Genomic DNA, 26,250 nt, shown 5'->3' with positions numbered 1-26,250 from the left:
GGGATATAAAAATCATCTAAAATAAATAAATAAATAATTGCTATGAAGAAACCAGCATTCATGAGAGAAATCCACAAACTATTATGTGTGAAAAATGCTCCACAATTTCATTAGTCAGAAAAAAAGTAATTTAACCTATAATTATACAATTATATTGAGAATATATTAGGAATTATATTGAGAAAAATCTTATTTCTCTCAAGCAAGGTAAAAATGAAGACAGATGACAGTCAGCGGTGAGGGCAGCATGCAGCCCTGAGATGTCAGTGTGCTGATGCGAGATCCACTCAAACAAGAGCTTTGCAAACTATTGAGAAGTACATAAATTTGAAAATACTTATTTACTCTTGTAGGAGGTAGTGCGGCCTGAACAACCAGTGCATGCGTGTAGCAAACGCACCAGAAACATCCGGCTGAGGCAAACCTGTGTTCTGCCAAAAGACATAGAGACGGCTGATGCCAAATGAGGAAAGCCAATGAGGAACAGACACGACCTATCAATGGACCAATGGGACACTGGGAGGGGGGATATAAGGGAGCCCCATATCCGCAATAAATGAGTCTGCAGCTGCTCACACTGCCTGCTTCTCACCTGACTCCCGGAGCACTGACTCTACTCCTGCCTGGAGGGCCCCAGGACACCTGCAACATACTCTGACTAGTGTCCTTCTCCTAAGTACAAACTTGATAGTATCTCTCTCAGATGGATGGTAGAAACACATGTAAAATGTTTGCATCAATATTAACCCAAATATAGTAATAATTCATGTATTTTAAATCAAGACAGTAAAAATATTTATTGCATATTCAGATTATTTAGAGCCTTATAGCTGTGAACAAGAGACGACACAACACGGATGGAAGTCAAACTATATTGCTGAAAAAATCATGAAAGACTCAGCTGAATGTATACAGTATGATGCCACAGTCTAAAAACATCACAGTATGCTTAATAGCAACATGCCAAAACTTGTAATGAGAATATAAATTTGCAAAGTAGTTGCTACCTTTATAAAAAGAGATGCTTATGTTTAAAGAATGTCCTGAAAGGGATTTCAAATATACTAATACTGCTGTATTTCCTAAAATGATTGAGGAAAGCTCATTGGTATTTTTGTTATTATTGGTTCTATGATTATATAAACATTTCTTTGCTGTTTATCTAACAGTTTATATTAGAATAAAAATGGAAACATAGGTGATAAACTGTGACAAAGAAAATGATAAAAACTATGACAGTTCATGGAAAGGACACTTTGCATGTGAAAGGAAAGAGTCTCTATTGCAGGACAGAAGTTTGTAATGAAATTTGCTGCATCATACCGTCCTCATTTATTTTGTCGTTTATAGCTTGTTTTTTTGTTTTGTTTTGTTTTTGTTTTTGTTTTTTTTTTTTTTTTGGGGGGGGGGGGGGGACATGGTCTCACTAAATAGTTCTGGGTGACCTGGAACTTGACATGTTACCAGACTGTCCTTGAAGCCACAGAGATCCACCTGCCTCTGCCTCCTGAGTGCTGGGATTAAAGGCATATGTCTGTCACTGGCCTAGCAGGTTTCTTTTTCACATTTTTATTTTACATTTATTTGCTGATGTTGGGTAAGAAGGAGGAGGATGGTTGTTCACCCTGGTATGTTTGTGGAGGTCACAGGACACTGCAGGTGTGTGTGTGTATTCTCTCCTTCTTCCACCATGTGAGTTCCAGGGTTCAAACTCAGGTTATCAGTCTTGGCAGTAAACATCCTATTCATGATCCCTTTACCATCCTCATTTTAACTAAAAATTGGTTGGTAAATTTATTCAAGTTTTTGTATATGGTTTCTTCCCTAGGAACAGATTCAGTGTTTGAATTTCTCTCTGAGGGTTTACATATGTGATAATTACCCCAAGTTGCCACCTAAACTTGCTATAGGGGTCAATGCAATTGAAAACAATGTAGAAACATCTTGATAATTTGTGAAGCAGTATTACAAATAATTCTATAAAAGCTAAATGCTGATTTCTAGTGTGATACATTTTTTTTCATTTAGAAAGATGAACTGAAACCACTGAAAAATAAATTTCTCCTTCCTTCCTCTTATGCAATATTTTAATGGAGAGAAAATATGTACAAAAATTGGATAGTCTCTGTCTCTCTGGCATAATGGTTGTTTAAAATTATTTTAATAAGTTCTCCCTTTCGGTATTTAAAAATATGTAGTTATTGTTTGACAGTAGCTGTTTTTTTTTCAACTTACTTCTTCCAGACCACCTCAGTCCCTATCATTTGATACAGTGTGTAGAGCACAAGTTGTTATTATTGGGAATCTGTAATCTATTAAATTATGAAGCAACATGTTCCTTTCTTTCTTCCGTGAGACACAAGACAAATGCCAGCTGGCTATATGTATGGTTTCTTCCAGACGAAATGAATAACATGTCAGAATTTCTAAGGAATGTACTCTAATTCAGACAATTTAGCACTTAATAGATCAGTCCATGTTTCTTTTATTTGTTTTGTTTATGTGTAAGCTCCCCAAAGATGGACAGGAGTCATATGTTCTGCACATTTTATGAATTTTTTTCAGAATTTCATACACAAGTACTGTATTTACAACATTTCTAACCATGATTCTCCCCCTTCCAACTTATCTGACTTCCTCTTCTCCACTTTCTCTTCTTTAATTTTGTGACCTCTTCTTTAATTTTTATAGTTACATATTGTCCTAGTTTGCTTTCAATTGCTATGGTAAAACACCATGAACTGGGACTGGAAAGAGGGCTCAGTAATTAAGAGCACTGGCTGCTCTTTCAGAGGACCCAGGTTCAGTTCCCAGGATGGACATACCAGCTAACAATTGTCCCCAACTACAGTTCCAGGGGATTCACCACCCTCTTCTGGCCTCTGCAGGCATTGAATGTGTAGGTACATGTACATGGGTGCCGGCTAATTATTCATACACATAAAAATAATAATAAATAAATCAACACATAAAAAAATCTAGCATTACCAAAAGCACCTTAATGAGACAAGGGCTTATTCTAGCTTCTAACTCCGGGTATAACAGTCTATCACTGAGGGAGTCGGGAGGAACCTCCAGGCAGAACTAGCAAAGACATTGGAGGAACACTGCTTACTGCCTTCTTATACAAACTAGGAACACTCACTCACAATGTCACCCACCATGGTCTGGGCCTTCCCACATCTACTTACGATTGAGAAAATGCCTCATAGGCATACTTCAATGAGAAATGCCTCAAATGAGGTTCCCTCTTTCCAGGTATGTCAGGTTGACAGTAGCTATCCAGAACTCATCTGTGCTGGATAGCTTTAGTGTCAACTTGACACACCTGGGTTGAGGGAGCCTCAGTAGGGGAATTTCCTTTATTGGACTGACCTGTGGCCATGTCCATGGGGCCCTTCTTGATTGTTGAGTGATGTGGGAGGGCCCAGCCCACTGTGGGTGGTGCCACACCTGGGTAGGTGGGCCTGTGTTACACAGGAATGCAGGTTGAGCATGGGCCAGGGAAGAAGGCCAGTAAGCAGCATGTACTAAAGGCATATGTTTAGGGATGACCACTTGGGATTGGATAACCTTTCAAGGAGCTCATCTTTAGAGCAAACTGGTCCTCCTTTTTCATCAGCCATTGATTGTCTGTAGCTCTGCATCTAGACATGGGACTTTGTGAATTTTCCTCCATCCAAGTGGGTATATCAGCGGATGCTGTCATTATGCAGGTTTTCCTTGGGAAACCATATTGCTGAGATTTTATGGGTGTAGCTTCTCTTTCATACTAGAAGACACTACTTAGCAACAAAGGTCTTAGTTCTCTGGCTCATTCAATCTTTCTGCCCTCTCTTCTGCAATGTTCCCTAGACCTTACAGTAGAGGTTCCATTTTATATGTATCAATTGGTAATGAACTCCCCCACAATGCACATTCTCTACATTTCAACAAGTTGTGAATCTCTGTTAAAGTCATCATCGTTGCAAAAAAGAAGCTTGATGAGTAGTGAGAGCTACACTGATATGTAAATATAAGGATAAGTATTTTGAGTACAGTTGAAAATTATACTGGTTTAGGAAAATGCCAGTATTGGGTTTTCCTTTAAGGCCTATGACTTCTCTAGTCACAGATATTTAGCTAGGTATGTAGTCCTAGGCATAATTCATTACAATGGAACAGGCCTTAAGTCCAATTAGACAACTGTTGATTACCCTGAGATAAAAATGTCAGTATTGCACCATTGGGGATGTATTGTTGGTCTGGATATTGCTGTGATTCATAGACTTTACAGCTGGTAAGCACTACTGATTGCTTTTCTCCCTTGGCAGTTTTTATAACACTTTCTGATACTGTGAGAATTTGTCCTCAAAGAGGAAATGTCTACATCAGTTCAATCTTGATTTTTCCTAGTACTGTGTCAGAAGTTGTGGTGTCAACATAAGAATTTTAACTTCAAGTTCTAGGAGGCAACCAAGGGCAATGAAAACCACCTATACTGCTTTTGTAACTGCTCTAACTCCCCTGATCAACAACTTGAATGGAGGGTTTCCCATGCCTGGCACTGATATTTTTATGAGATTTTTGTTAGGTAGTCTAAAGGTCTTGGGTGGCAGGGTACACTATCATCCATGTGTCACACATACACAGACACACACACATATACACAGAAACACACACACAGATAGAGAGAGAGAGAGAGAGAGAGAGAGAGAGAGAGAGAGAGAAGAGAGAGAGAGAGAGGAGAGAGAGAGAGAAATAAGCTTATAAAGTAGTATTTTTCCCTATGGCTTTTTCAAATGTCCATGTATTATTGGTGTCTCCTTCCTCCCTCTCCCTCTTCATTGCCTTCCATTCCCCTCCTCAGTTGAATAATTTTCCCATAGGGATCTTTCCATACCAATAAAGGCTAAGAGTTATCAATGCAGCGCTAATGTTTTCTGAATCAAAATACTGGCAGCATAGTCTGAAAATCATGTGCCTATATACATATATATGTATAGATATGGAAACAAAGAGAGCTTATCTAGTGAGAGTTGTTAGGGAAAAGCCATAGTGCATAGTTACTAATGCTCATAACTGTGTTTTCTTAATTCTGTGTGTTTATTAATGTTGCAGCACTAATGTTTGAATGAGATTCGTGGGTTTTTTTTTGTTTTTTTTTGTCTTTTTGAGACAGGGTCTCTCTGTAGCCCCAGCTGGCCTGGAACTCACTATGTAGACCAGGCTGGCCTTGAACTCACAGAGATTCGCCTGCCTCTGCCTCCCAATTGCTGGGATTAAAGGCCTGTGCACCATGCCTGGACGTAGATTCATGTTTTGTTCACAGTTCAGAATTTCTTATAAAATGTTGAAGGTATTTGATAGTATACTGTTATTGTATAAAAGAAATACAAAATGTCTTAGTTTTGTGTTTTTAAGCCAAATCAATGCATTCAAAGTATAATTTAAAATATTTTATTGAATAAAGGATAGATAGGTTTTAGAGGATTTTCATAAAATATTTTGGGATAGTATACACTGTCATTCAATGGTTTGTATTAGAAAAGCAGATGTCAGCCATTCATATTATAAAACAAATGTCATTAGTTTATAAATGTATGATTGGTGATAATTTAAATTAATTGTGATACACTGTCTCTATCAACAAAACACTGGTAATGTTAAAAGAAGCAAAGAATACCTCCAGACCAAAGGTAAATCAGATGGGAAACTAAATATGGATAAAAATGTTTGAAAATTCAGTTCACAACATCAAACACAAATTCCTTTATTGTTAGCCTCTACTGTGTGTGTGTTATAGACAAAAAAAATGAGTGGATAAAATAGAACTGTTGTGAAAATTCAGTTCACATCAAATGTAAATTCCTTTATTGTTAGTCTCTACAGTTTGTGTTTTATAGTTAAAAAATGAGTAGATTTGAAGAGTTTTAAAAATTTAATAATTTGCTCTGGTTCTTTAAAATAGTTATATTCTACAAACCATGTTTTCTTAATAATAAAACAAAATTGAAGTAATAGTACCTCTCATCTGTTATTTTAAGGAAAGGCAGGGTTTAGAACAGGCTTATTCCACAAAGACTCAGAGGCAAAGAAAGATCTCACACAAAAGCAAACACAGGACCTTCACAGTTTTTAATGTGCATTTTTATTTGATCATGAAGTAAACTCAGCATTTATTATAATAAAACATCTTTAATTATTCATTTTAATTTGCTTATTAGTTAACTGGGATTCTCTTCCATAAAACACTGGAATACCTCTCTCACATAATTTTTTTTCAATTTTAGAAGAAGAGATTTACTATTTGCATATTTAATTTCAGTAGAACACAAATAAATCTAAGATAATGAAAATTATGGTAGACAAAGTTGGATTTGTCATACAGGCAGGTGTCACTGTAATGTCTAAGCTACCAAGATAAAAGTCTGAAGTACTTTTTGAAATTTCTTGCTTTAAATATGGTATTTTACAGCTTTGTAAACTGATGCAAAATAACTTTTAAATAGGGAAGCTATCTGATTCAACATTGGAGAATGTCTTGGGTGATTTCTCTGAGAAATATTTTTCTAAGGATGAAAAAAGTATAGGTAATTGAGAACAAGTAAACAATAAATCTTGTCCCAGGAAAGAAGGAAAAGATTATGGCTTCTGGTTTAAAATACCAAGTCTCAATTCCACAGCATGGATATTTTGCTTTTTTCATCAGAACACAATGATATAATCATTTCGTTTTTTCCCCAGGAACTCAATCACTTTAATCAGCTTACATAAAATCTCCTTCCGTATATTAATAGGTAAATAACATTGAATAATGTTTGAGCATGATTGTGACACGCCGAGAATGCCAACAGATATTATTTTCCCATATTTATTATTCTACTGACAGTAACTGAAAGTTCATATTACTGAGAAAGATATTTAACCCAATCTTTTTTCTGATACAAGACATAAAAGAGGAATTGTTCAGGTATAATTCAATCACCACAGAAATCATGCACTAGAGCCCAGAGTAATTACAAGCAAATTCCCCAAGTGCCATCATGAGAAACATAAGATAAGATCTGGCTTTGCAAATAGCAACATCATTGAACTAGATTTTTTAAACTTTTTAAAAAAATTTTGAAAACAATACTATGCTTTTATTTCTTAGAATGACTTAATCCAAATACTCAGACATCCACTTTTCCCAGCTATGAGGAGAAATATTTACTACACAACAATGGAAATATCCTAAAGACCTGTCACGGTTTTATAATAAGGTGATAACCCCTTTACTCCCTTTCAGACCTCTGTGTCCTACTGAAGAGACTGGATGAGTGGACTGTGTTTTCACATTCTGGGAATTCTGTCTTCAGATAAAGAGAGGCTGCCTTGTATTACTTGGGGAGCCAGTTACTGTTCTTTGCCCCCTCCCTTTGTCTTTCTCTTAGAGGAGACTTAGAAATAACTGTCCTGCAGAAAATGTTTATTCAAGAACTCTGTGTGGGTGAACAAAGCTTTTCCCAGAGACCATAGATTATTAAGAAAATTTTCAGTGCAAGGCTAGGCTATCTTCCTACAAATTGTTGGCTAGGGAGACCCGATCACCCCAAACAAAGTAGGGTATTGCCACTAGTGTTAGATGCTCACCAGAACTAGACAGAAGACCCTATTGCTGAAGAGATCACATTCATTGGTTACAGGGAATAGAGAAACCACGATGGAACTGAGCTGGAAGCTTCCTCCCTGCTGGTTAGCTTTCCAACTGCCTGCTGCTAGGGGCGAATAGTCATCAACTGCTTTATTGAGCTGTGGACCTAGGTACTGTTCTACTGACACACCAAGCACGATGTGCCCAGTGTTGCATTAGTGGCATGATGGTTTTAGGATAACCAATCACTTTCTGCTTGGATCTGAGGCCTGTTCACAGAGGAGATTTATGTCTGGTATTATAAACCAGATCACAAGCCCATAGCAATGGAGGACATAAGCCCTACTGGGAAGTCTCTGATTTTGTTCTGCTAAATGGACATGACGCTTACATTAAAATGCCTTTTAAATATTTATGTATAAGTACATAGATGAGTGCTGCTGTCAGCTATGGTCAGATCAGCTTCTGTTTTTACAACGAACAGCAGTTACTGAAGAGGGGGAAAAGAGGAAAGAAGCTCTGCCTTCAGCATTTGACACTGACATGACATTGCTTCATGATGAGGCTTGTTGAAACAAATGCATCTTGGTAATGTCAAAGCTGGAGTTGTGACATGTGGACCTTGTAGGTGTTGAGCAGAACAATGAAAGTCTGTTTATCCAGTTCCATTGAGTGTTTTATTCCAACCAAAGCCCACACACTTTTAGGCATACTCAGGACAGTCATCTCATAATGCAACATTCAAAATCAATCTGCCACTTACCCAGGTAAGGCATGGTGAAAGTCGCCCCCTAGTGAAGTTAGTGTCTTTTCACCCAAACATGGTACCAGAATGCGAATAGAGCACCCATGTCCAATAGCATCTATGCTTCTAACTTCTGGATGCAAACTTGATAATCCTTTTCTTGGTGTTATCAAAGTTAAGCATGGACAGATATCTTGAACTACTCACAGACCTAGTACATGTGCAGGAAGTTAGGGTCAGACAGGAAAATGCAGAATGTTAACATATTTTCAGTCATTTTGAGCTCCAGGTTCTTACAGTAGAGCTGGCCTTTCATTACACCATGTGAAATGGTAGTCCACATTGTAGTGGTTGATAAGCACCTCAGAGCCTTATGACAGTGAGGGTACTGTCTTTGCACTCAACATGTAAAGGAGTGTGCTGATGGGTTCTGTCAGTGCTTACAGATGGCCTCCAGCATATGAACCCTGTCTGTAGATAGCTGATCTCTCAAAAGAATGCCAGTCTTGTCCATACCAAGATAATATTTATAGTGCAACAAGGGGCAGTGGATGCAGAAGAATGCAGAAGATGGTATAATCAAAGAACAACTGGAAAAAATTGTTAAATACTATCCACTATTAACCTTTCTGTAAATGGCAGTTCAGATTTTCTGATTTCCTTGAGAAAAATTTTAAACATTAAAAGAATGTCATCCAAGTACCTCCCTTAATTAGGCAATAAAAAAAAATCATGATTTTATTACTGGATAATTATTATCCCTACTAGACATAATATTCATTTAAAAACAAACACAATTAATAATACAGTTTTTATTCTCTTGCATTGAAAAATCATAGCAAAATTTATCAATTTTTATTTTTTATAATAATAAACAGTATGTGAAACACAAGTTTCAACCACTTTAGATACATATGTATGCATTCATTTACGTACTTTGAAACATTCTTGAGAAAGATCATAGTTCACCCCAAGAAAGCCTGCAGCAAAACAAGGTATGTAAAGTTCTGCCTTAAATAAAGTGGTTAATGTTGTGTGAACCTGTGTTGAAAACAACATAAGGAACACATGATCCATTTTCATGCTTAATCTGAATTATAGGTACAAGTTAGAGATAAAGGAGCCTGCTGTCAACAGGATTAATTGTGCATACATTCCATATAAAATATTTTAGCCTCAGAAACTCTATGTTGGAAAAAAAATACATTTTAGGAACATTCAGCTCATTCTAGTCAAGTTTGGAAATCAAGATTTATTTACACAAGACCACTCCTTGTCAACCTTGCATCTAAACATAGTACCTCATACAATGTAAAAATAAGGTCGGAATTCCACCAAAACTGATATAGTGTATGTAACGTAAAACGTATTTATTATTTTCCCAGAATGGGTGATACTTTTTTTTTTTTACGTCTTTTTGAGACAGGGTCTCCCTGTAGCCCCAGCTGTCTGTCCTGGAACTCACTATGTAGACCAAGCTGGCCTTGAACTCACAGAGATCCACCTGCCTCTGCCTCCTGAATGCTGGGATTAAAGGCATATGCCACCACGCCTGGTGGGTGGTACTTTTTTAAGGCATTCTTACCATTTGCCTGCTTCCTATAAATCAAATGTAATAATGTAGATTTAACAAAACTGACATTGGCTCAGTATTGTTACATGATAAAAGGAGTTTAAGAAATTAAGGAAACTTGTTTAATATATGTGCAAATATGCACAAACGTGATCTCAATAAAAATGGAAATACTCATGACAATTATATTTTTTGCTAATTGATCATATAAGCATAGCGAGCTTTTTATTTTTTTGTGTTTTCTTTGTTCTTTTTTTATTCTTTGAGAATATTATACATGAATACAATGGAATATGATCATACATACTACCAATTTCCACATAAATGCACTTCCTCTTAACTTCATATCTCCTTTTTTCAGTTAACTCAAAGAGATGGAAAAAACTCTTAACATCTACTTCAATGCAATCACTCTTTGTCACTTGTTTAGCACTTCCTCTTCTAAAATAAGATTTCTTTGTCAGACAAACATAAGGTCACAGTAACAGGAGCACAAACTTTGCTAGGGAGTCACTAAGATCAATAAATAGCACTTTCCCTAGTTTTATCACATAGACACTGATTCAAAACAAATATATATATTCTGTAGAACCTGGCTCCAACTTTGTAAGCAATTGCTATTTGTGGTGGTTTGATTGAAAATGTTCCCCATAGGCTCCAAGTGTTTGGACATTTTATCCACAGATGATGGCACTGTTTTGGGAGGTTTTAGAAAGTGTGTCTATCCTGGAGGAAGCATGTCACTGGGAGAGGGCTTAGAGGTTTCTTAAGCCTTGCCAGATCTCCAATTGCTCTCTTGCTTCCTGTGTCTGTGTGATGATGTGAGAGCTTTGCTTCTGCTCCTGCTCCAGCCACCTCCAGCCACCATGCCTCCCTGCAGTGATGAACTATAATTCCCCTGGAACCATAAGCGCAAATAAACTCTTCCTTCTATTGATTGCTTGGGTCAGTGTTTCTATCACAGCAACAGAAAAGTGACTAATACAGTAATTGGTACCAGAGAGTGGGCTGTTGGCTGTGTAGAACCTGGACATATGGGGTTTTGAAGAAATATGCAAGACTTTGGAAGGTTGGGCTAGAAAAGCAGCTGATTTCTGTAAGCAGAGTTTAACAGGCCATTCCAGTAGCCACCTAGAAGGAAGCAGTGCTGAGAACAAAGGAAAAAAGGACTTATGCAGCAATTGGGATATTTTGGCAAAGAGCCTGGCTAGAGTCTGTTCAGAGCCAAAAAGCTTGCCTGAGCCTACGTTGAAAAGCCATGGACTAATTTCTCTGGCAGAAGAAATTTAAGACAGCCTAATGTAGAAATGGTGGCATGGCTATTAATGGTGAATATTATACAGATTTATAGAGAAAAAGAGCAAATGGGGCAGAAATACAGAATGTACAGGATGGATTGAAAAAGAGCACTGGAAAGACTAATTATGGAGCCCTGGCATGTGATGGAGAGGATCCCACTGATAAGGAGATTAAAGTGATTAAGGAGGGGCCTAGAGATTCAAACTTAAACAATGGAGAGAGTGCCTCAAGGGCAAGACGACACCCAGTTAACCCTTCAACTTGTTGAAGGAAAATGCTGCAGGGGCAACTGAAGAGAAAAAGCTTCTAAAATGGATAAAGCAGGCTGGAGTCCATTCCAAACTTGCAGTCAAACTTGGCAGTGTCATTCACCTGGTGCTGGCTTTAGAGGCATGAAAGATGGAAGAGTGAAGGGGTCATCAATTCTTCCTCTGCAGTTTCAGAGAGCCTCGGAGGCCAAGCAACGTGAAGCAGAGGTACCCCTGCCTAAAAAACGGCCCTGATAGGCCATTGCGTGAAGCTGTGAAGGTGAAGCCTGGTTGGCAATGGAGACCCCAAGAAGTTCATGATGCCAGAGCTGTGAGGCATCTGCCAAGAAGACCTGCATACAGGGAGTGATACCATCACAAGAGAGAGATGTGTCTTGCATTCAGCAAAGCTAGAAGAGCTGAGTCATCTAAGCCCTTTGGAAATAAAGTCCTGGAAGTTGGATGTGGAGCTACTGGAGTTGGTGTTTGCCCTGCTGGTTTTCGGTCTTGTTTTGGTCCGGTATTTCCTTAGTATACCTCCATTCCTCCCTTTTGGAATGGTAATGTGTATTCAGTTCCACTGTATGTTGGGAGTATATAATTTGTCTTTTGATTTCATGGGGGCTTACAGTAAGATATTTACCTGAGTCCACTTTGGACTGTGGACTTTTGAATAGTATTGAGATTGATAATGACTATGGGGTCTTTTAAAGTTGGACTAAATGCATTTTGCATTTTAAATGATCATGATATGGGGTTCAGGGGGTGGGATGTGGTGGTTTAAATGAAAATTTCCCCCATAGGCTCCAAGTGTTTGGACATTTTTTCCCAGATGATGGCACTGTTTTAGGAGGTTTTAGAAGGTGTGGCTATCCTGGAGGAAGCATGTCACTGTGGGTGGACTTCAGTTCTTAAGCTTTGCCAAATCTCCAATCGCTCTTGTGCTTCCTGTGTCTGTGTGATGATGTGAGAGCTTTGCTTCTGCTCCTGCTCCAGCCACCTCCAGCCACCATGCCTTCCTGCCATGACAGATTGTAATTCTCCAGGAACCATAAGCTCAAACTCTTCCTTCTATTAATTGCTTGCATCAATGTTTCTATCACAGCAGTAGAAAAGTGACTAATACACTATTTGACATGAAATTTCAAGAAATCATACATTTGCCACATTTCCACAGCAATGTATCTTTATTATAATATTACCACCAGGATACAGTTACTGTACAGACCATTTGTGCCACTACAATATTGTCTAGGTTGCCTTTTTGTAACTATGTCTACTTTCCTTTAGTGTCTTTCTTCCATTATGGTTACCACTAATTTGTTCTCCATTTTAAGAATTTTCTCATTACAAGAACATATTGAACTAAAGGGAATCATAAATATTTTATTTATCTTTTGAGTTTCACTTTTTATTTCACTCAACATTAGATCCCTGAGATCCATATAGTATTTTGAATATTCATTTCTCCTAATTGCTTAAGAGTATTTCACTCACTTAGGAATGATCAATTCCAGAAGGATCCATAGCAAAAGGACTCTGATATGATCTAAAAGCTAATTAAAAAGCAAGGGTATGACTGAATTATAATTAATTGCATGTGTATATCCTTTCACAAGTGATACAAATCTAACATAATGTATTAGACAAAAAGGATGGTCACTGGGAAGATTTTCAGCAGACCTCGACAATTTCAGTGGTGTAATTTTACAATAACTTCAATATGTGACATGAGGAATAAAAATTATTGAATCTCAGTTGAATTAATACAATTATACAAAACTGAACTCAGTATAAACCCTGTAAGACATAGAATTGAATGAGTTTTTACCCTTTAGAGAAGATCTCCATTTCATTTTATAATATGCTGTTTCCTACATTTTTAATGATACTAACACTTAGATGTTTGCACATGTGTCTTTAATCTCTATGTATCCTTGCTTTGGAATGTGTCACTGAATATTTTAAAGCTGTAATGAAATGCTTCATCTCATCATGTGGTTATTAAATTTTAAAAACTTTTAAAAGAGGAAAAAAATATTGAATCTCAAACTCAGTACTTAAGACCCTTGCTGCTTTTGTATTCCAAGCACCCACATAGTGGCTTACAACCATCTGTAACTGCAGTTGATTGGGATCTGATGTCCTCTTTAAGTCTCCATGGGCATTGCATGTACATGGTGTACTTAAACAGATGTCAACAAAACACTCATACACATAAAATAAAAATAGAATATTTTAAGCTTACTGGAGCAGTAATTTCTCTTGCTTTAAATCCCACTGAATTCGTATTAGTTCATTCATTTAAATTTAATATACCTTAACTAGCTAAAATGGAAAAGAATGTATTTTGACACCACGAATTTAAATAAATTGGCAATGTTAAAGGTATGATGTTCTAAGATATAAAATAGTAACAGACTGAATTAAAGAATTATAATTATAATTATAATGAAATTTAATCTTTGTAGAGTAGGTAAGCTAACCACTAGAGACAAACACCATTTAGAGCCCTGTAATAAATGTAGTGGTATAGGAAACCATTAATAACAGAAACAGAGCTTGCTGTGAAACTTCTCAAAATTATATTCTGTTCATAACAAAAAACTGAGGAGAAAACTATTCCCATGTGAATCTTCCTGTAAGGCAGAGAACAAAAAGAGTATTATTACTTATTACTTGTAAGATTGGTCTCTAAAGGGACATACACATATTTCAAGAAGTACCCAGGTTAATAAATGTAGTTTATGAATAAATTAGTCTTTATTTTTTATAAATCTGTATATGCATATGTATAAATATACATTTTGCATACAATGATTATATAAAATTATGTATAATGTTAAAAATAAGAAAGATGCTGTTTTTTTTGCTATAGTTTATAGATTCCCATTTGTATCCATGATTTGTTTGTATGGTAAGTGACTGAACTGTGTGCAACAGAAAAGAGAAAAGAAAATTCTGAGATTAGAAGAGGCTTCCAGGAACTCTGACAGTAACTCTCAGTTGTTTGATTTGTTGCCTTCAGAGCACTCCAGTGTATTACCGCTTGGAAAGAATAGTATACTATGTACATAACTAAACTTATTGAGGCCCTAAAATAGGACCAGATCTAAATTGTGTGTTTTTAAATTTTGGGGTTTTTTTTAGTTTTGTTTAATTTTGCAACAGAGTCTCAGTATATGGTCCGCAATGGCCTGGAACTATATTGCTCAGGTTGGCCTTGAAGTTAAATTCCTTCCACCTCAGCCTCCTAAGTGCTGGGATTACAAGAATGTACATACCAGGCCTGACCTCAAATTTTCCTTTTTTTAAAATAAAGTAAAATAGTTATCTTTTTTCTTTACTAATTTTTTTATTGAGCTTTTTAAATTTCATCATTTCCCACTCAAATCCATATACCCTACCTCCATATGCCTCCCCTTATCCACCCATTGAACCCTATGCACTCTGACATACATGCTGAGTCCTATTCATTCAGGTGTTTATACCCAAGTGTCCTTCAGTGTAAATAAACCCACTGGAGTGTAGTCAGTCCATCCAGTGGTCATATGTAAGTCATGATCTCCCTTACCCAGCAGCAATCAATATTAAATAGTTCTTAATCTAGTGCTGGCCTGCCACCTATTTTCACCTCCCCTTTGGACCCCTGTTTCATTAGGTGACATGGATTTGCCCACCACCCTCCCCCCAGATGCCACCACTGCCACAATCTCAAATTTTACTTTTAAAGAGGAGAATATCAATCATAAAAATCTCTAAAGGCATAGAGTCCTCACCATTATTTCATGGAAAACTACTTAGGTGAATTATAGAATTTATGATATCTATTGGTTGTGTTGTTATTGTTTTATATTACTATATTGTAAACTATAAGAGCAAGATACTAAGATTAATATTTAATACTTAATTTATTAAAATATTCTTTCTAGGGCAACACAATTAAGTCAACTTCAACCAAAACATTGCTGATAATATGGTAGTATCATTCTAAGTACATAACATAAGTAAGTTAAAGTTTTGTTAAGGAAAATTTTAATTTTAAACTTATATCTTGAAAACTCCCCTATATATCCTCTTCACGGGCCAATACTTTGGAGCCAGCAAAATGGCTCAGCACGTAAATGTGCCTGAAGTTCAACCTGACTACTTGAGTTTAATTCTTGGCTTCCACACTGTTGAAGGAGAGAAGTGACACCCACAAGTTGTCCTCTGACCTACACACACACATACATGCATGCATACAATAATTTAATAAAAGTGTTAATGATTTTCAAAGGAATTTTAAAGTGAAGACATTAGTCTTAAATTTAAATTTATGATTAAATTTTAGTGACATCATCAAAGAATTCAGTTAAAATCGTATGGGCAGAATTGGATTTTTCCTATGATATATCTAAATATCCATAGTTTATTAGAAACCATGAATCATAGGAAATAACAAAGAAACAAAATTTTATTTCACTATAAACCTTGAAGAGATGTTCTTCTTTATTTATTGTACCAGCCAAAGAAGATTGAGAAGCAAATAGTCCTAGATCTCTGATCGAAACTTCAGTGTCGACTCCTTCATTTTTGTTATGTAATCTTCTTCGAATCTTTCATACTGGGCTACAGTGAAATGATTCTTCCAGTCTCCTGAAATGCCTGTAAAAAATAAGTGTGTTTGAAGTTAAGACCCTGTTACTGAAGACAGGCCACACTTTGGCCTCAAAACTTGGAGAAATCAAGCTAAAATTGACCTGGAAGTCACCTCCTTGAAGACTAACTCTCGCTGGTTGTGGTGGTGCACACTGGTAGGATATGCTGAAGGAGGCAGAGGCAGGAGGATCTGAAGACTAACTCTCATTATATCAAAGGCTACTATGTAAGCTGCCAAGGGAGAAAACTAGTCAATGGTTCTACCCATTTGTAAAGCCTAAGGAACAACAATGACTGGATCAGAAAACTAAAATTATTGGTGCAACGTTGACATTTTTATCTTGGGAATAATCAGCACTGTCTAATTGGAATTAAGATCCATTCAACTGATGGGAACTTATACATGGTACTGTAAACATCGTCAAAGGAACATGACTAGACAGGTCACAGATCCTAGAGGAAAACTTACTTTTGCTACATCCCTAGACATACGTAAATTCTCACTGTATTCAAAATATGATCCTCATATTTACAGAGAAGTATACCTCTCATCACTTATCAAATAAGCTTCTTTTTACAATGGATGAAGGCTACTGGAGAACCCCACAACTTGTTAGACAAAGAGAATATATATCTGAGAGATGCCCAGTTCTAGGTGGCATATCTTCAGTGGAACCTCTACACCTAAGACTCATGGAACATAGAATGAGGGGTAGAGAGAAAACTAATGCGTCCCTTATATTAGATATATTAGATATATTAGAATACATTAAATTGGCCAGAGTCAGGGTAGTAAAGTAAGGGGCAGAGAGTGGAGGGGATCTAAAAACCCTCAAATTATATTTATGAAGATTATAGAAATTCAGTACAAAATATTAAAATTAAATAAAACAAAAATAGAAATAAAAACAAAAACTTAAGTAGGAAATGAGATTAATGTAAAATTTCCATGTAATATCAATTTAAAATTGATTTACTACATGTATGTTTTAGTCTTTTAAATTTAGGATTTGCATCATAACTATAAACTTCAACTTCAACCATACCACTGCTAAACCTACACTTTCTCAGTCTTCCAAAAATCTCTATAGATTTTCATATCTCTTTTGTTTAAAAAAATTCCTAAGTAGCTCAAAGTGTTACTGAAAGAAGTCCAAACATCTCATTTCTAATTCTTGACTGTAAAAGCTTTGGTATCAAGGGAAAAGGGAATTTTACAGTCGTTTTAAAGCTTTATTTGCCAACCTCAAATGACAATTTATAAGAAAAGTTTATATTCAAATAAGATTGGAAATTACTTGGATAAATGTAATTAAGCATGTGTTATTTACTATGTGCTTGCTGAGTCTTCTTATTGATGCACAGGCTGTTGGGTAAACATTTCTCATCAGAAATCTCATATGCAGGACTCACAGCAAAGATATAAAATAATTTCTTTGCCTTCTGTTATTTGTGCCAAGGTTTTCCTTTCATTCCTTTTCATTTTCTCTTTCTCAAGCACATCAACTGCTTCCAGTTTCTCAAATATTTCATCTATGTGATAATGTTTATACTTTCCATTGTATGATCAGAGAACTATACAGACATAAGAATGCCCTTTGCTCACCCTTTCTCATGAAAGGAGACACAGAATGGTCCATCTCCTCTTTTTTCATTGTGGTATAATTTGCATTAGGATTCTGCTTCATCACACTGAAAGAGCTATGATAGAGGATTTTATTCATGGTTTCCTCTGGCAGATCTTTCTCTAGAAACTTTAATAACTTCTGAATTTCACACTTCAGATCCTAAAACGTTAGGGGCAAAGAAGATTTTTCAGTTAGATTTGCTCGCGAAGAAAGGACTGTACTTAACAAGATTGTGTTTAAGTATAAATAGTAAAAGAGATAGTTTTAGAGATGCTATTCTTCATTTTGCTTTCCCGAGTACATATCCTTTCATTGGTTATACAAGTTGACAATGTGCCAGAAGGAAGAAAAAAATTGATTTAGCAAAGTGAAAAGGAAATGATTGGGTTTTTATTTAATATTCCCATCCAACAATTTAACTTAAGAATAATGGATAGAGATAAATCAAACCACTATTTATAATTAAGTGCAATTTTAAAAGCCCCTTTATTTTTAAGCATATATAAAATAAAGTTTAGATTAGATACCTCAAGAATTTCTAATAGTGGAAAAGAGATTTTATCTCTAATACATAGATATATTTAGAGTATATGAAGAGGGAGGTAGAATAAAATCATCCAATATTGGCAGGAATGAGGATGAGCCAACAGTGTAGAGGTGATGCATTTGATGCATTTCCCATGATTTCCCCTTTCTCTGCTTCAGAGTGGACATAAGAAGGCAGGTCAGGGCCAATGAAAGAATGTGTCAGAAACAACTGAGCTATTTAAGGAAAAGACTGGTAGAAGGCTGATTTTTATTTCAAAGATGCAGTCTCCCTAAGTGGACAAGAATGGCAAGATGAGGAAGTTGAAGCAAAAAGCCATAGTTCTTAAAAAGGTAGATTAGTCCTGTGTGTAGACCAAGAGGAAAAGAAATGGACAAAGAAGACAAACCTAGGTTTTTTTCAAAAGAAAAAGAAATTGAAGCTATTACTTACTTCTTTCATATCTTCATAAAATAGATAAAGGATTCGATAATGTCCCCTTTTCTCCCACCAGCCCTTCACGTGATCATACCAGGAACCAAAACTCACTAAAGTTAAAGATGAAATGCAAAATCACAACTATGGTCATGAAGTAGAAAATAGTTAAAAGTCCATTTAAGTTATTATCTGTCCATACACATTGATCACTATCAGTTGAAGTAAGAGAGGTGGCTGGGCCTGGTGACACATGCCTTTAAATCTAGCACTCAGAAGGCAAAGGCAGGCACAGCTGTGTGAGATTGATGCCAGCCTGGTCTACACAGAGAGTTCTAGGCCAAGTGAGGCAACAGAGAGACCCTGCAGGTAGTATATGAGATTACATTCTCACTGAATTTGAAATCTACTTAGAGCAGGAAAGCAATTCTGTTATAAGGTGAATTGTGCCTTCCCAAAATTCATACACGAAAACATGAAGCATTTTATTAAAAGTATATGTTTACTAAATGCTGATGGATTTCATACATCTTAATCATATTTAGGCCCCCTTTCCCTATCTGTATCCTCCATAGACCTCCCATAGGACTTCATGTATTTTGTAGCATATGTTAAGGCCTAAGGAAACAGACTCTTGCAGGCTCCTGGGACCTTGCTCATATGAACTTACAGCAATGGTGACAGCATGCACAAGACCCATGCAACCTTAATCAAAGACTGGCATAGAACTGGGGAAATGGGCAGGAGGCCACAACTTTGGTGAGGAACTATTGGCAGCTGATCCCTGATGACGGAGGGAAAGTTGGTCTTCTTTAAGGGAGTGCATTAGACAGGCTGACCAGGCTCCAGTGGATGAACTCATACTAAGGGACATCTGCACAAAATGCTAACTTTTCATATGTGTGAATGAAACTCTTTTTGAAGAAAAAGATGTAAGCCAAAGTTAGTTTTTGCATGTGGGCCTTAATCCCATTTAACCAATGCCATTACAGGTACAGGAATTATGACGTACACATAGAGGGAAGACCATCGGAGAAACAGGGAGGAAGTAGCCAGGGGCAATTTCAGGAGAAAGACTAGAATAAGTACAGGTAGAACATTGTTCTTGGATTTACAGCTTGTAGATGTGAGAAAAAAATCTCTGTCATTTAATTCACTCCATCTGATATTTTGTTGTGGGAGCTTCAGCAAGCTAATATAATTTTGATAAACGTAACTAAGACTGCAAAAGTAAGGTGGCACACACTGAGTAACACAAAGAGTAAAAGGAATGGAAGTTCATGGGAGAGGGAAATGGGGAATAAAATTACAAGACAGGGAAGCTATCAAGTCCTCTGGAGGACGAAGAGAGCATTTTGTTTGAGAAGCATCTGGGCCTTGACAATGATAATGACATTGACACTATGAGCAATGAACAGCTCAAACTGGCAACTGTTAAGTCTATGCTAGATAACACTGACTTGCACTTGCCTCAAAGAGGAAATTTAGATGGGAGTTTAGATGGAGCATGCTTTTTTAGGGAATTCTTTTAGAGTTATTGTGATGAGTGTTGAAAGGAGCATATGCTTATAGAAGAGAGACTCTAAAGAACCAGTCACTCAAGAGTTTTCACAGCCCATTTAATTTTAAAAAAGTAAAAATAGTAGAGAAAATGATCCAAGAATGAGTCATAGGATTAAGTAGTATAAAATGGGCACTGAGATTCAAAAACACTTAGTAAATTGGCAGCAACTAGTAATCACTAATAAAAGGATATAACCAAGGACTAGGAAATTCATGTGTAACAAATTACCCAAATGGCCATAATAAATACAACATTTAGATTTAAACGTCACACTGCCTTGTTCAAAATAAAGCTTTGTTCACTATGAAATTAGAATAAAGGAAAAGTTGGACACACGTTTCCCATCCATGAATTTTTCAAGGAATTCCTCCCAGGTACCAGGCTCTGGGTGCATTTTTGCCATCTGGTGGAAGTAATAGTAAGACACAGCCACATCTTTGGCATTTCGTGCCACGTAGATCATCTGTAGAAATATATGGAAAGCATGCATTTATTTCTGCTATTGACAGTTTTTAAGTTTTACTTACTATCAAAATATATTGTCTCTTCTGTAATTCCTTTGCTATCCCTGGTATAGCACATTCACAGCTGTCTATTATTTTGATACAAAACAGGTTCAGCTCTCATTTCTGACACATATGCATTCTCTTGACTTTGAAAAAGTCATCTTCTGAAACATGAAAATTGAGTATAAGAACTACACTATTATATTTAATAAGTAGCTAATATTACCCTTAACTTTAGAATATTGACCCGCATCACTTATTAAAATTAATAATTAAAAAAGCAATTTTTTTAAAACCTGAAGAGAATGGAAGAGCAGTAATAGAGTATGATGATGACAGTAATCAGAATACACTATATATACATATATATGCATTAAATTGTCAAACAAAATTGATACAATAAAACAAAAATTTTAGAAACATAAAAATGTTTAATATTATTAGGTAAATTTAGAGCAGAAAAGATTAAAAATAATTTATGTCCATTATTGTAGCTACAAAATCGTATGTGTGGGATTAATGCTTTATATATTAAGCTTCAAAGTCTGCTTAAATGGAGAACTATGAATATATTTTACAATAAAAATTATGCTGGAGCTGCCAAGATAGCTCAGTGGGTAAAACCCTTGCAGTCAAGCATAATGATCTGGATATAATTGCCAGAACATATATGGTGAAAGGAGAGAACTGACTCTACAAGTTGTCCTCTAACATCCATGGCATGTGTGTGTGAGAGAGACAGAGACAAAGAAAGAGAGACAGAGACAGAGATACACACGCACAGAGAACAAATAGACAAATGGTTCAGTCATAAGTCTTTAGAAAACGTTTCTGAAATACATTAGACTTACTCCCCCAAGAAAGTAATTTAACAATTATAATTAGCCATGCATGAACTGAATATATTTCTTAAGAAAATTAAATCAGGTAGAAATATTATGTAACTATGATCAGATGCCCCTCTCTCTCTATCCATGGTCAAAAGGAAATGGGGATTTTCATATTCTCAAATTGAAGATAGTAGCTTTTATGGGCTAGAAATGGATTGAGGGTTGGAAGTGGCTGAAAATGGATCTTTCAAAAGATGTAATATAGCATTCTTATAGTTGAGATATTGTTTCTTGGCACCTTCTTGATGAGATATTAACCCTATAAACTTTCCTGGTTATTTCTTATTTCATTATCAATAGACTATGACAATAAGCCAACACCATCTGGCAACATCATCTGTAATCTGTTTTCAAGACATATTTTGGATTGCCTTTTTATAAAGATGATGTGAGGATGTCACCAAGTACTCCTAAGAGAAAACCAGGCATTTCTGGAACCACTGTTTTTTCACTGCTGGAATTGAAATGATAAATTATAGCTCTGTTTTTTTAAATCTCATTTTTATTAGCCTTTAAAGAAAAGAAGGTAGAAGATACACATAACTGCAAACACATTTTTATATCAATACAAAGTAAGTATAATCAGTTTCTTAAAGGAAAAACAAGAACTGTTTAGCCCCTTTTATTGGGTGTATTCTAAGGTGAAAATGTACTCCAAATTCCTTTATTAAATCTAAGGATTCACTAATCACTTGCTTTTCATATACATCTACAACACTTTCTGCATTTTATACACTGTGCTTAGCCACAATGAACCACCTGCAGATTTTTAGCACATTTTGCTATTCACATTTCAATATATGTACAGGCAGTATTTCTTTATGAAATTTATTCATATATCTAAAAATTCCCTACTTTTTCTCTACAGTGTTGAACATATAAAGACTTCTGTGCCCTATACAAGCTTTTTATTTTACTTTATGTGGTAGCACTTTTTGTGGATGTGTCTCTATTTTCCACACATATCTACCTTTTTCACACAAGGAAAGCATTGTAGTAGGCCCTGTATTATGCAAGGAAGAGGCCACTGGTATTTATAGCCATTGTTTATGGAGGATATGGAGAAATGATTGGTAGCAGAAGAGCACAGCAATAATTCCAGAAAGTAAACAGAGCATATTTTATACATGACAGATACTGCATTATTTATATTTGCCTTTATGAAGCCAATGACAGTGTCTGGTATGCTTTTTGTAACACTTCCATAAATATTTGCAGAATACTGTGTATTGAATGTGCTTATGAAATGCTGAAACTGAGTTCCAAAGAAAAATGAAGAACTAAAAGACAAATCTCAGTACCCTGTCAAAAGAACTTAGAAAAACATGAAGACTAAGTAAAAGCAACATCTGAATAGGTTATACAGATGCTAAAAGGATGCTAAAGAGGTATTGTGGAAAACTTCATTACAAAAATTATCCCTTGGAGGAAATAGACCAATTCTTTAAAAGATACATATTACCCAAAATCATCCAAGGCCAAGACTATAACCCAAATAATCTTATTTTTATTAAGTAGATTTGAATTTGTAGATTAAAAAACTTTGTACACAAAATTTTGTACTATATGGTTCACTGATGATTTATACATAATATTTTATGAAACAATGAGGTAGTTGGGCATGGGACATAGTGACACACAACTTTAATCCCAGCTCTTTGGAGTCAGAGAATCTCTGAGAGATCTAGCATCCTGGTCTATGTAGTGAGTTCCAGGCCAACTGCACTACAGGGAGATCCTGTCTGAAAAAACATGAGCCTGGAGAGATGGCTCAGCAGGTAAGAACACTTAGTGGTTCTTGCAGAAGACCCGGGCTCAAATCTCAGCACCCACATGGCAGCTAACAACTGCCCAGTAACTCCAGTTCTAGGGGATCCGAAGTCTCTTCTGTCCTCCGTGGGCATTGCATGACATAGGTGTACCTACCTACATGCAGGCAATGCATACATACACATAAAATAAAAATAATAAATAAACTTTAAAAATAAATAAATAAATAAATAAAAATAATAAAATTAAGAAAACAAAACAACAAAATGGAAGAAACAACACCAATTCTAAGCTAAAATTTCCAGGATACTTAAAAAAAGAAAATATTTCCCAACTACATTAGACCAGTATTTTCCTGATACAAAAGACATCATACCCCATTAACAAAGATATTACAATGGAAGGAAAGTATCAGATCAATATATTTCATTATCAAAGATGAATTTTTTTAAAAAATCAGTAATTGGGTATGTCCTAGTTTGTCTCTCCATTGCTGTGACAAAACACTCTGACCACTATCAACTTGGAAAGGAAATGGCTTATTTGTCTTACATCTCCTGGGTCACAGTTCATCAGGGAACCCAAGGTAGGAACCCAGGGGAAAGAACCTGGCGTCAAGGGCTGAAGCACAGGCCATGGAGGAACACTGCTTACTGGCTTTCTCTCCTGGCTCATGCTCAGCCTGCTTTCTTATGCAACACAGGCCCACCTGCCCATGGGTGACACCACCCACAGTGGGCTGGGCCCCCCCACATCACTCAACAATCAAGTGATGCCCCACAGACATCAGTTTAATGGAGGCAATTCCCCAATTGTGGCTCCCTCAATCCACGTGTGCCAAGTTGACACTAAAGCTATCCAGCATAGGGTGTATGAATATACAAAAGCTAATGCATCATAACTTAAACATGCAATGCTTTTTACACAGTCAAACAAGATTCATATCAACAGACAAATATGACTGAACACACTGATAACACAACATAGATAAAGCATCATCAGACAAAATTCCTGATAAAAACTTAACAAACTAGCCTAAATGTATGTTAGTCATTTTGGTTACTGAGAAAATATTCCGAGTAAAACAACTTGAAGAAATAGTGATTTATTTTGGACTGTAGTTTCAGAGAATACAACCCACGGCCAGGTGATTGTATACTTAAGCCAGTGGTAAAGCAGAATCATCGCTATAGAAGGACACAGAAGAGTAGAGCTGCTTACCTCATGTCAGCCAAGAGCACAGAGGGAGACAAAAGGGCTAGGGAAAAGATACACCCTTGAAAGCAATGCCCTCAAGCAACATGCCTCCTCTGATCAAGCCCTACCTGAGAATCACCCATCCTATATGAGCTCATATATGATTAACCTAGAGATGAAGTTAGTATCCTACTTGTCCAATCTCTTTGCATAGTGCCACCAACTGTAGGCTAAGTGCTCAACTCATGAGCCTTATGTGTTGATTCTTCATATCTAAGAGATAACAGAAGATAACTGTCTCAACCAAATAAGGGTACCCAATAAAAAATATACAGGTAAAATAATCACATTTAATATTTAAATACCAAATGCATATTATCTAATATCAAGAGCAAGATAAGCCAGGTGCGGTGGCACATGCCTTTAATCCTAGCTCTTGTGAAGCAGAGGTAGGCAGCTGTTGGTCAGACTGGTCTTCATAGAGCATTTCAGGTGAGCTGGGCCTATAGGCAGATCCTATCTCAAAAAAACAAGGGAAAAAAAGAGCCAGACAAGATGTTTTTCTAGGCATTCCTGTGCAGGTCTGTTCACTCACTAAATCAAAAATATGAAATAAAGCATAATTAGACTAAGTAGAAGGAAAATAGATTTATTTTTAATTCTGAGAATATGAACAGCTATATGGAAACTGAATAAAATCTTCAATAAGAACTAAGTGTTCTGCTAAGCAAACTTAGCAAGGCTGCAAAACCAAAAAATAAAAAATGCACTTCATGCCCTTATACTATCAAAACCATTAGGGAAGTAATATGTGTGTCCATGAATGTGCACATGAAGAGAAAGGAGACAGAGTGATTATTTTTCCAGGAAAAAAATTATATATATTCACACATATTCAACAGTTATTTTTAATCATATATATTCAACAGTTATTTAATATAATTGCTATAATTGAAACAATAAGCTTTTACAAATAAACAAATGGGAGAATATCATTATAACTTTGGAAGGCACTTTTAAACACAGAGAGCCTTAATCATAAGAGTAAAAAGTACAACATATATACCTACCTCAAGTTTTAAAACTTCCCTTAAAATATGTAATGAAGAAAGTGATAGGGAGTGAAACATATTCCCACAACAGTGTAAGACACAAGGAGCCAAATTATGCCCTCAACTATTGGTATGCAGAATATGTACAGTGGGAGAGTGTATATATACATATACATTCTTTATATTCTATTTTACATATACCTATGCATTTGTATACAAATTCTACTTTAATACTGTGAAGGAAGCCCCTATGCAAAATGAGGCAAGAACCCCCAGATAACTGACTGAAGATATCTGAGTGGCCAGTAAGCCATGTAAAAGTTCTTCACCTAATCAGTCACTAGGAAAATACAAAACAAAGCCATAGGTGCCACTGGAAATCCCATTAGCATAAATGAAATGAAATTGTCCACCTGTATTTTATGCTGACAAGGATGTGAAAATACTCTGAGTATTAATGGTCAACATTTAAATTTGGTGCATATGCTTTAAAATACTTTTTAAAAATCTACTAATCAAATGAACAAACGTCTACCTTAAGATTCCAGAATGCTATTTCTC

At 36.1% G+C, this 26,250-nt stretch overlaps 1 protein-coding gene across 1 annotated transcript in view; it reads right to left on the bottom strand.

Annotated features, from left to right (window-relative positions):
* Window positions 1-16,014: 16,014 nt before the first annotated feature.
* The window catches only part of LOC103731104 (sulfotransferase 1 family member D1), a 15,194-nt gene continuing 4,958 nt past the window's right edge, over window positions 16,015-26,250 (bottom strand). The window contains exons 4-7 of the mRNA XM_008829412.1: window positions 20,611-20,737; window positions 18,729-18,823; window positions 17,728-17,908; window positions 16,015-16,127 (exon numbers count right to left, since the gene is read on the bottom strand). Of these exons, the coding sequence (XP_008827634.1) occupies window positions 16,015-16,127; window positions 17,728-17,908; window positions 18,729-18,823; window positions 20,611-20,737 (516 nt within the window). The remainder of the gene's footprint in view (window positions 16,128-17,727; window positions 17,909-18,728; window positions 18,824-20,610; window positions 20,738-26,250) is intronic.

Source organism: Nannospalax galili, unplaced genomic scaffold (genome assembly GCF_000622305.1).
Source record: "Nannospalax galili isolate Female #2095 unplaced genomic scaffold, S.galili_v1.0 scaffold50, whole genome shotgun sequence".
NCBI classification, from domain to species: Eukaryota; Metazoa; Chordata; class Mammalia; order Rodentia; family Spalacidae; genus Nannospalax; species Nannospalax galili.
Note: the sequence above shows the minus strand (reverse complement) of the source record. Positions and strands in the feature narration are given on the sequence as shown.